The 11,871-nt window shown below is 41.9% G+C and overlaps 1 protein-coding gene across 5 annotated transcripts in view; it reads right to left on the bottom strand.

Annotated features, from left to right (window-relative positions):
* Positions 1-11,871, bottom strand: part of NSD3 (nuclear receptor binding SET domain protein 3) — an 86,311-nt gene that overhangs the window by 56,303 nt on the left and 18,137 nt on the right. For all 5 annotated transcript variants that reach the window (XM_083480350.1, XM_083480346.1, XM_083480347.1 and 2 more), the window contains exons 3-6: positions 7,040-7,111; positions 5,551-5,710; positions 2,290-2,441; positions 834-1,346 (exon numbers count right to left, since the gene is read on the bottom strand). In XM_083480350.1, the coding sequence (XP_083336476.1) occupies positions 834-1,346; positions 2,290-2,441; positions 5,551-5,710; positions 7,040-7,111 (897 nt within the window). The remainder of the gene's footprint in view (positions 1-833; positions 1,347-2,289; positions 2,442-5,550; positions 5,711-7,039; positions 7,112-11,871) is intronic.

Here is an 11,871-nt window from a genome sequence, read left to right as displayed (position 1 = left end):
TTTAAGACTGTAATATAACAGTAAACAAGCAATTTAAATACAGTGGTGCCTCGCAAGACGAAATTAATCCGTTCTGCGAGTCTCTTCGTCTTGCGGTTTTTTCGTCTAGCGAAGCACGGCTATGAGCGGCTTAGCGGCTATTAACGGCTTAGCGGCTTAAAGAAAAAGGAAACAAACTCGCAAGAACTCGCAAGACGTTTCATCTTGCGAAGCAGGCCCATAGGGAAATTCGTCTTGCGGAACGACTCAAAAAACGGAAAACTCTTTCGTCTTGCGCGTTTTTCGTCTTGCGAGGCATTCGTCTTGCGAGGTACCACTGTATCATTACAGAAAATTAATTTAAATTATCTTGATTTTCTGAAACTAGGAAGGATTGGGTCACAGACTTCTTGTTTTGCTGAAGACCACGAGCATATACTGCTTTGGGGTTTTTTTGTTTTTGGTTTTTTGTGCTGCTGGCAGTGTTTCACAGGGACTGATAGCAGTATAATACTTCGCATGTATAAGAGATGATGACAATGATGATGTTATTTTGATTAACATTTACAATTGGGTATGGAAGACGAGCTGCTGATTTTCTGGGCATCACCTGCTAGCTCAAACTGAACAACTCTCACAAAAGGTACCTGATTTCACATTACATTTCAGTCCAGAAATCAGGCTTAGCAAGCATGGGATAATGAAACTCCCAACATTTTAAGACTAAAGAATTCACCCAAATATTTTACACAAGCTTGCAAAGACCACATTCTGAGACAAAGGTGAACAGACAAGAATAAACCTTTTAATTCATTGCACATTTATGCCCTTTCAATAAATATTTATGTTGTTACCTTGGTAGAGTAAACAAACTGATCAATGAACTTTCCATTCCCAGCAGCATTCTGTAGAGCAAACACTTGTTCAATTTTAACAACTGGAGACATATTACATTTTTGAAGGTCCAAAGTTCCCTGGTGCATGGTGATGGATGCTGGCAAGGATTTTCTGGCTGCAGCCGTTTTCCATGCTATTTTAACAGGAGGGGGCTCTTCATCCACACTTGACTGCCTTCTCTGACTATTCCTCTGGACTTCAGTGTTGGATGGAGAGGACACGGCCAACACCTCACTGGTGTGTTCTGGCTGTGCATTAGGCGATGGTTTAGACCTACGGGTTTTCTTCACCTCTGTCTTCGGCGCACCAGTCCTCTTGGCTTTTGACAAAGCCTCTTCTGGCTCTTTATCTATATAGATGAAGGTATATTGCTCCGTCCTCTCTTCTCGAGTCATTTTCAGTGCTTCCTCAGCATGAGCAATGCCAATATCCCATTGTGCACGTTCTCTCTGTGGCCTTGGTTTGCGAATCTTTAAAATAAAGGAGATAGCGTTATTGCATTTACTCATCTTCACCTACAAAGCATGCCTAATTGCTGTTGTTTTGTTTGTTACAACTGAATCCGTCAGTGCTAACAGGATAGCACAAAGTGGGAAACATTAGAAGGAAATGTTCATAACTACAAGCATCTAAAGTATTCAGACCTCAAAATACCCACTGTGCCCCTCTCATACTAGTGGACTGACCCAAGTACCCAGAACTCCCTATACTTTTGATAACATCCCTGATTGGAAACATATGTACACCAATATATTAGATAAAACTATAAATCAGTGTTGCTGCTGAATAGGGTAGGCAGCATGACTTTTCAAAACTTAAGTTTAAGGAATAGTCTGGGAAGGCTGAATCTAGGCTGTACCTACAATGAGGTACAAAGGCTGTACCTTTAAACCATCCCCACACCATCCTGCTAAATCTCCTCCCTGACATACCCAAATCACAACTGCCTTCATTAAATTATTATGAAATTACTCCAGCCAGCAGACAGATGGAAGGTGCATCCATATGGCTTTTAATTTTTAAAAAGCTACATATGGAATGTGCACCAGTAAAATTAACTTTAAAGGAAACAGCAAATGTTGTAGATTTTTTAATGGTATTTTGTATGTAATACAATACAAATGGCAAACTATGTATGTTGAGCCACAGCTGATGTAGGGCTTGAGACCAGGTGAGCCAGGGCTGACCATCACCATATCCATGTCTTCCTATTTCCTTTGCCTTAAGCGCTACAGGCACTATTCCTGGCTATTCTTCCCTGAGACAGCAAGGCCATGGAGCAATTTGCAAGCCCTGTAAAAAACTGGCTGCCAAGGCATAAACAGGAAAACAACATCAATCTGAATCTGTCCCAACAATTATCCTCTCACCCCGCTGGTAAAATAAACTGTTGTCATTTCAGACTGTACACACCTTCTGTTTTTCAGAGTGGTTGGCTTGCTTAGCAGCCTCTGCCACCAGCTGATCGTACTGTTTACGTCCTTTGTACTCTCGCACCCGCTTCTCATGCACCCATGCTCTCTCAGGCTGGTTGCTAAAGAACTGGACATGATATTCCCGTGCACCTGAAATTGAAAGAAAGCATTCTGCTGAGAAATTCCATCAACACAAATCTCCTATCACTTTCTAGAAAAATATCCTCCACACCATTTTTTAAGCTGCACAGAAAATAATGGATAGTTCCAAGCTGCAAGTATACCCCCAGCATGACTCAAGAGCAGCCTACTCTCTCAGAGACTGCATCAGGTGAACTCCAGCAACAACCAAGGCGAGTGTGTTGCGGGGCTATGGGAGGGGCCAGTCGAAGCCCTCAGCTCTTGCTTTCCTGGCATCCTGGCAATTGTCCAGACAGCACTTCACCAGAGAAGAGACCTTGGCAGTACATCGCTTATCAGCCTGTGGGCCAATCAGCCTGATAAGGGCCAGCTGTTTTCAGCCTTCTCCACCTCCTACTTCTTATGGGATTTGCAGAAGGTAAAACCCAGCAACAGCCAAGGAAAGCCAAGGCCGATAAGTTGCTGGGCAACAAGGGGTGGGCAGGGAGAAGCTACCAAACACCCCCATCCCCTCTTCCTCTCCTTAACTCCTGACAAAATGTCTTGACAGAATTTCTCTTGTCGTCCGAACTTGACACAACATTAATTACGTGAATGTTATCAACGTGTATTTTCATTGTGTGGACAGCCACAGAAAAATATTACGTCTTAGGACATGAGGTTGGTGGTAGGGAAGGGGTGTTGAAACTGCTTTTTGACTTCAAAGGAAGATCACATCAGTGCCAAAGGGGTCCATCTTTGAAATGCAAATAGCTGCTTCAGAGAGGTTAATTTTAGAAGCTTCTTAGGCTTCCCCACGACTGTTAAGAACATGTAAGAATACCTTGCTGGATCAGGCCAATAGCCCATCTAGTCCAGCATCCTGTTCTCACAGTAGCTGAACAGTTTGCCTGTAGGAAACCAGCAAGCAGAATTAAAGCACAAGAGCCCTTTCCGCCTCCCGTGGTATCCAGAAACTAGTATGATTTACATAACCAACATGTCCATTAAAAAGTGAGCCTTCAGGGAATGATCTGTGAGGTCCTTCAACTCCCCTGGATCCAAGGAAAAATGTGAGACCATCCCCCAAAACTGTTTACAAAGCTATGCAAGGAGCAAAAAGGCTCTACAGTCAGATACAATTCACTAAGGACTCTTAAGCAAACCACTTACTTTCAGCCACAGGTCTTCAGTCTACAATTTGAGAATAATAATACTGATCCAACTCTGAGTTGTGGCAAGAAAGGTAAGTATATTTGGGCTTTTAAAATGCAATAGCCAGGCCATAGAGCATGCCTGGAATATGCTTTAAGTCAGATATCACCAAATCAATCCCCTCACAAATAGGCCAGGGTCCATAAGAAAGTTGGCACCTCCTGGCTTTAAGAGCTTCACAGTTATGCAGCTCAGGGAGAAAACTGCATAGTAGTAATCAGTTGCATATGAAATCTAAGAGAGCTACAGTAAAGTACAGGATATTTGTCAATTCCACTCTCCTACCCCTCTCCTAATGGAATGGTGTGCAATCCTTCTATCATCTAAAATTTGGAAAGACCTCAGGAGCCACAGCTTCAGAGGCTACAAGTTGCCCATCCCCACTTTGTGCAGTTATCTTTACTGTGCTACATGCAAAAACTAGTCCTGCGTGGTCTGAAAACTCATGAAGCAGCCACCTTGCTGAAGCTAAGCAGCTGAGAGTGCAGCTGGCGCCTGGATAGGAGACTTCCTGAATTCACCAGCTTGGGGGCAACCACAGGTGCAAAGGTGCCACTTCTCAAGACCTTGTTTATGGCCCTCAGCCATAGGAGACTATGGAAGGAAATTTCCGGGGAACTGTGAGGGGTGAAAGCCCACAATAATGGGTGGGCAAAATGCCCTTCTGAATGAGAGCCTGGCTGGGAATGCCAGCACTAGCCCAGGTGTGAGACGTGATGGAGACCTTCAGGGTTTGAAAATTGAGTCTGGGAAGCAAACCACTGGATACAAAGGCACCATCTGAAATATGGGATACTTTATATGCTACTATTCAATTTTTGTTCTGTTTAAGATTGTTCTGTTAAGTTTAAGTTATCTAATTAGGCTTGCTTTTTTGTTTGTTTTATGCAATTTTTATAGTTCAAGCTTTTAAATTGGATTAACCTATTTGTATTGCTTTTATATATTGTTATAGGGACTGACTTTTTGTACTTATTATGATAAATCTGAATTGTTTCTAATATGTTTCTGAATTGTTGTATTGTTCATTTGATATGCTACAAGCACAATTTTGTGGAGAAGTAGCAAATAAACAGATGGTGATTAAGGCCCACATATGCCACCCTGAGTTCCATAAATGGAAGAAATGTAGGCTATAAATATACAGTGGTACCTTGGGTTACATACACTTCCGGTTACATACACTTCAGATTACAGACTCTGCTAACCCAGAAATAGTACCTCGGGTTAAGAACCTTGCTTCAGGATGAGAACAGAAATCTCGTGGCAGCGGGAGGCCCCATTAGCTAAAGTGGTGCTTCAGGTTAAGAACAGTTTCAGGTTAAGAACGGACCTCCAGAACGAATTAAGTTCTTAACCCGAGGTACCACTGTACTTAAATACTAAGACAATGTATATAAAGTGATCTGAGCAATATACTACAGGCATGCATGTATAATTAATAATGTATAATATCTCTAATGTATTATCATATTCTTTGCATCATCTGCAGCCAATCTCATTCCTATACAGCCAATAGAATCATCAAATTGTAGAGCTGGAAGGGACCTTGAGGGTCATCTAGTCCAGCTCCCTGCAATGCAAGAATTTCAGCCCATCTGAGGTCCCCCATCCAATTTGAAACCATACAGGACCCTGCATAGCTTTGAACATGGGCTAGCAGTTTCATTGCAGTACCACTAGAACAATAAGGCAATCATTCAGATATGCTACTCAAATCCTCCTGGGTTTGTATAACACTAACTTCTACTCAGAGAAGCCCCATGTGTGTAAATTTCAACATGTCTACTATGAGTAGGACTAGCACTGAAAACAACCTATACATTTTTAAATCTAAGTTTAAGAGAAGCCCTAACAAAGTAATCAAGTGCATTAGCAATTCCAAACAAGTTTCTAACAAACCTACTAAGTTTTAGTTACTTACCTCTTGTGTTAATTTTGGTATGAACCTCAAGTTGTGGATCACTTGAAACCATGCAAGGCCACCAAGGATATGTTCCCACTTTGGACCAGACCAGATCTCCAACCTCAAACTTGCTATCGCTTGCTACTTGTGTTGGAAGAGGAGGAGAGATTTGCTGGACCTGCACAAAAAAGGAAAAGTTGTGTACCAGATATTCTGTACATATATCAAATACTACCAAACATGTGAATGAACAGACCTTTTACAAGAACACCCCAGCAAAAATATACATGACAATCTCTCTCCCTGCCCCCACTAGTGTAGGTGCAAGAAAAGCAGAGTACAGTGGTACCTCGCAAGACGAATGCCTCGCAAGACGAAAGGGTTTTTGGGTTTTTTGAGTTGCTTCGCAAGACAATTTTCCCTATGGGCTTGCTTCATAAGACAGAAACGTCTTGCAAGTTTGTTTCCTTTTTCTTAAAACCGTTAATACAGTTGCGACTTGACTTCGAGGAGCAACTCATGGCACGCGGTGTGGTAGCCTTTTTTGAGGTTTTTGAAGACTTTGGTGATTTTTGAAGCTTTTCCAAAACTTTTCCGAAACCGTGCTTCGCAAGACGAAAAAAACCGCAAGACGAAAAAACTCGCGGAACGATTTAATTTCGTCTTGCGAGGCACCACTGTATATCAAACTCTGTGGCGTTGCCCTCGTTCTCCTTTAGTAGAGCTACAGTCTTTAAACAATTCTTCAGTTAGATTCATCATTCTAAAGCCACTGAAAGTAACTTATACTGCAAAACTCACCATGTCTACACTGAAGTCCTACTGAATTAGGACTGAAGCTGAAAAAGGTACCCACACTTATTTGACCACTGTGTGCAGTGAAGAGAGGCAACCTCTTCTAAGATGGTGCAGAAGTGATATATACATGTACCATATAAGAACACATGTTGGTCTTCCATTCTTTCTCCTGCCTTGCACCCTTTTGAGAAACACTACTCCATTTTCACCCAGGCTTACCTGTTCCACACCCTACCCAAATACTTCTGTGTCCTGCAGGCTACCCATGCATCTGGTAATGAAGCCCTTTATCTGAAAGCAGATTTATTTTTTTATTACAATTTATATACCACCTTTTCTTTCAAGAAGCTCCAGATGGTGCACTTGGTTCTTCTCTGCCACCCATGTTATCCTCACAACAACCCTGTGAGGTAGGTTAGGCTGAGAAATGGTATTTAGCTCAAGGTCACCCTGTGAGCTTCACAGCTGAGTGGGGTCTCCCAGGTCACAGTCCAACACTCTAACCCAGGCTTCCACAATCTCCAGATATTGTTGGACTACAACTCCCATAATCCACAGCCAGCAGGGGCAGCAGTCAGGGGTGATGGGAGTGGCAATCCAACAACACCTGGGAACCCAAGGTTGAGAAAGGCTACTCCAACCCCTACATCATACTGCATCAGTTTGAAAATTCTGCAGTCAGAACTCCAGAGGATTTGACTCTACTCACCAGGGTTTCATCCGTCAGCTTAGTTTCTTCCCTTGGTCTTTCAGACAGTGTGCTCAGCCTTTCATTTGGTCTCTGTGAACAAAGGCAAACAAAAAGATAAGAGTCAAAATGGAACAACAATGAAGAAGATGGAAAGGGGAAAAAATACAGGAGAAACAAAATCAGAAGAGTCTGTGTCACATCCTCAGTAGTGATGTCCCAGTTTATTTTAGAATTCAGTTTGAGCCACAGTCTCCTAACTGCTCTGGAGATCTACATTAATAAGACACAGGTCAGAGAAGTACAGGAAAAGAGAGGCAGGACAACTGATATGCCATTTATATTTTGGAACTGTTATATGCAAGTTTGTTGACAATTAAAACAAAAAAAGGTTCTCTTTTGGACAACACACTTTTATACATACTAACCTCAAAGAGAGGTTATTTCACTGTCAGTGGCAATGAAGTCCATTGAAGCACACAGAGAAGTGAATGGCATGCATGATGTAAGCCAACCACGAGGGGAGGGGGACTGAGGTAAATTCAAAATTTCCTAAGGCAGTTACCTTCTAAACAAGGTTGCTAACTGTATTTGGATTTAAATTAAGTATGTTCAGTCTTTAGAACTATCACATCTTGAACCAGAAATCCAATTTAATGTGGCCAGACTTGACAAACCGTCTTGCAAGTTCAACAAACAATTACTTCAACTTAAGAGATAGGAAAGCATCCTTACAATTCAACATATCCAGAGCATTCTGTTGCAAATGAAAAACTCGTTGGCAGACAGGCAGTTCAGCTAAAAATTTAAGAACTATTTTGCCAATGGGAAGTTTACTATGATTGTGATACAGCTTCTCAGTTATGTTTTCAGCTACGTTTGGCAGCACTGTACAAATTGCACACACAATTACAGCGTTCAACCCAAGTGTATTTTGAAGCACTCTATGTACAATCAATTTTCTTCCTGATGCTACAGAGGAATAGGCCCACAGAGGAACAGGCCCCCTTTACCTTTCTCTTCCCAATAAACACACAACATACAACCAACGGCAATATCAGCTTCATCTAAACTCACAGCCTGTTTCCAGGCTGAAAGGCCATTGTGATTAGATATGAAGAGGTCCTATGAAACCCCTTTAAAGGTATTTGTAGAGTACAATGGAGTATCAATAAACATGGATTAGTTGTAGCAGCAGAGCAGGACATAAATTTAGAAATATGAATAGGGAAAGAGGCAATTGAGGCCAACTCAGTCTAATGTTACTGGAGATGGAAAGGTAAATTGCAAGCTTTTGAAAATTTATTTTTCTGGCTGAATTTCTCTCTCTACACTGTGTTGAAATGTATTGTCACCTTGTTTCCATGGGGTTGTGTAATCTCAGGCAGGCCAAATTGCTTGCCCAAGAATCACAGTGCCTGTATAAACCTTTGTTCTTGTTATTAAATTAAGAAAACTTGGTGAGGCTTAGTTACCACTAGCTTGGGTTCATGCAAATGATAATAATAAAGTCAGCAGAAGAGATTATTCACCACCAGTAATAATACTGTTCCGTATTTACATGGAACAAATTGCTTAAAATCTACGATCTACCTTGACAACGTCTTAGAATTCTACTGTAGCTTGGCAAGAGCCATATGTCAACCTGATCTAAGCTATGAACATATAATTCCCAGTTTATACCAATACTCACTTTTATTTCATAGTAAACAATTTTTAGAGCACCTTAACAAAAATAAAGCTTGATGTTTCTCTAACTCAAGCAGGGATGGGAACCCTTAAGCCTGGCAGCTTCTCTTTCTGGCCTTTCAGAGTCTCTCCTGCCACACTTCCATCCTAGGAACAGCCCCTCTCACTGGGCCATGCCCCTCACCCGCTTGGTTCTGCACCCTTCATGAATGCCTAGGATTGACTGGAATGTGTTCCGGTAATGTCTCTAGGCTACCTGGATGGAGGATAGAGGGGTGTGTGAGAGTGTGAGCAGAAACTAGTCTGCTGCAGAAAGGTAAAATTTACATTCACTGCTCCACCAATTTTTGCCTCTGGCCCCACCCAGCACTGAAAAATGGCCCCAGAAAAAGTAGCCCTTGAGTTGAAAAAGGTTCCCCACTCATGAACCCAGGTTCTCCTCCCCATGAGTTGCCTTAGTCTTGATCCTCTTTAAAAACAAAAAACTTTCCAGCTTTCCCTGAAGAAGTAACACTTTAGCAGTGAACATATTAAGACTGAAGGGAAGGAACTAAGTGACTCAGATATCCTACTGGAGAAGAAGTGAACCCTATAAAGGAGCTATGAGAATGTCTTCTCTCTACAGACTGCAGGGCTAACTAAGCTGTTAATTTAACTGTCCTGAAACTGGCTTGACTGGGGTCATTCAAGCCAGTTTCATGACCCCAGTCAAGCTTGCAAAAATCTATCATTTGCCCGATAATAAATGTTGGAAATGTAAAGAAACTGAAGGCACATTCTTTCACCTTTGGTGGACGTGCCCAAGGATTAAGGCCTTCTGGGAATGATCTATAATGAAATGAAAAAGGTACTTAAGTATACTTTCCTGAAGAAACCAGAGGCCTTTCTCCTGGGCATTGTCGGCCAATTGGTGTTAAAGAAGGATAGAACTTTTTTTATGTATGCTACAACAGCAGCAAGAATACTTATTGCAAAGTACTGGAAGACACAAGATTTACCCACTCTGGAAGAATGGCAAATGAAGATGATGGACTATATGGAATTGGCAGAAATGACTGGCAGAATTCGAGACCAGGGAGAAGAAATGGTGGAAGAAGATTGGAAGAAATTTAAAGACTATCTGCAGAAATACTGTAAAATTAATGAATGTTAAAGTGATGTTGGACTGAAAATAAGTGGTTTTGGTATTAAGGCTTATAAGAATATGTAAAGATAGATAGTTATTAGGACGAGAATTTATAGTTGTAATAGGTTAAGAATATAGAGTAAAGATAAATGAAAGAGGGTAAGGATTTGCTGAGAGAATTTTGTAAACGGGAATACAAAAAGGGGAGGTGAGAGGAGGTCAAGGAAACAAGCAAATGAACTTAAAGATATTGAAAAATGGATTATTTCTTTTTTAAGACATTTTCCTTTTCTTTTTTTTCTTTTTTTACTTTTTTGAATGTCTATTTTTTGTATTTTTTTATCACACTGTTTTCCTTTGTACTATTTTATCACACTGTTTTTCCTTTGTGTAAAATCTTAATAAACATTTTATTAAAAAAAATAAAAATGAAACTGGCTTGACTGCCACAGCCCATGGGGGGGGGGGATACTATAAATTCTGTATACTTTGAATTTGCAAAAAAAAAAAAATCATCATTTTGTTCTACTATGGGCTCCAAAGAAATGTGCTCCAAAGAACTGTGATGCTGAGGAGACTTTAGATGTGGTTTTCTCCAAACAGCAACCACCCAAGTCAAATTACTTCTAAAACGCAGGGGATTTCAAGTTTTGCTTTGTACCATGGCACTGTGGGGTGTCTGTGTTTGTCAACTGTTTGAAAAGGAAAAAGCAAGGATTACATTGGGCCAGTATAGGCAGCTCTTTGGAGCCTACTGCAGTTTTCTTTAATTAACAGAGAACCAAGGCTCTGGTCAAGGCTAGCCTAACCTCCCTGTGGCCCGGGACCTCCAAGATGCTTTTGTTTGAAGACCGGCCCATGAGCCACCCCTGAACCAAGCCGCCCACTCGGTGAGTCCCCGTGTGCTGTGCTAAACTGGCACAGCATGGCGCGGGGACTCGCTTCCGCGGCGCTGGAAATTGCGTCTGCGCAGATGCCAGAAATCGCAGGCGCGTGCACGCTATCCGGTCCAACGAGGGATCTCAGCTGGACTGAACTGGCCCAGGCGAGGTAAACCTTGCCGACCCCTGCTCTATATTCATAACTATATTATCATTATTAATTACATTTCTATCCTGCCCTTCCACCCAAAGGAGTCCATGGTGGCAAGCTTCAAAAAGTTAAAACAATACAATTTAAAATAAAATAAAAACTTATTTAAAACATTTCACAACAATTTAAAAACCATCTAAAAGCAGTTACATACCCTCATAATTACGAATTTCAAAGTTGTAATGGGCAATATCTTTCAGCCATCAATTACCTGGGTGTTTTTAAATTTCTTCTTAAAGTCAATAAATATTACAGACACATCTCACCAGGAAGGGCATTCCACAAATGGGGAATGAACATTGAGTAGGTCCTGTCACAGGTCAACACTAACTGGGCAACAGCTGGAGGTGGCAAACATGGTTCGCCAACTATGTGTACCACAAGTCCATTTTACAGTACAGTGGTCCCTTGGTTTACAAACTTAAACCGTTCCAAAAGTCTGTTCTTAAACCGAAACCGTTCCTAAACCAAGGCGTGCTTTCCCTAATGAGGACTGCCACCCATCCACCATTCAGATTCTGTTCTTAGACCGAGGTAAAGTTCTCAAACCAGGACACTATTTCCGGCTTAGCGGAATTTGTAAACCGAATTGTTCTTAAACCGGACAGTTCTTAAACCAAGGTACCACTGTATAAGAATGCCTTTCCAGTCCAAACTACAGCTCCTATACAGCTCAGTCCCTCCCCACCCATGCCTTGGGCCGGTTTTTCCTTTCATCTTCTGAGCTAAGGAGCAGGCCTGACGACTTCCGGTCGGCGCCAGCGCTAATGGCGGTCCTCTTTCCGAGCTCCGGAGGAGGACTGCTCTGCGAGTTCGGGTCTGACCCGCTACGGCAAGCGGGGCACCCCTAAAATCACAGGCGCTGAAGCCTGTGAATGAGGAGATTCGGTGGGCACCAGGAGCGCCCCCCCTTTACCGCAGAAAGAGCCTTTTTAAAGGCTCCGGA

This window comes from Podarcis liolepis, assembly GCF_965112155.1.
Source record: "Podarcis liolepis genome assembly, chromosome: 16".
NCBI classification, from domain to species: domain Eukaryota; kingdom Metazoa; phylum Chordata; class Lepidosauria; order Squamata; family Lacertidae; genus Podarcis; species Podarcis liolepis.
Note: the sequence above shows the minus strand (reverse complement) of the source record. Positions and strands in the feature narration are given on the sequence as shown.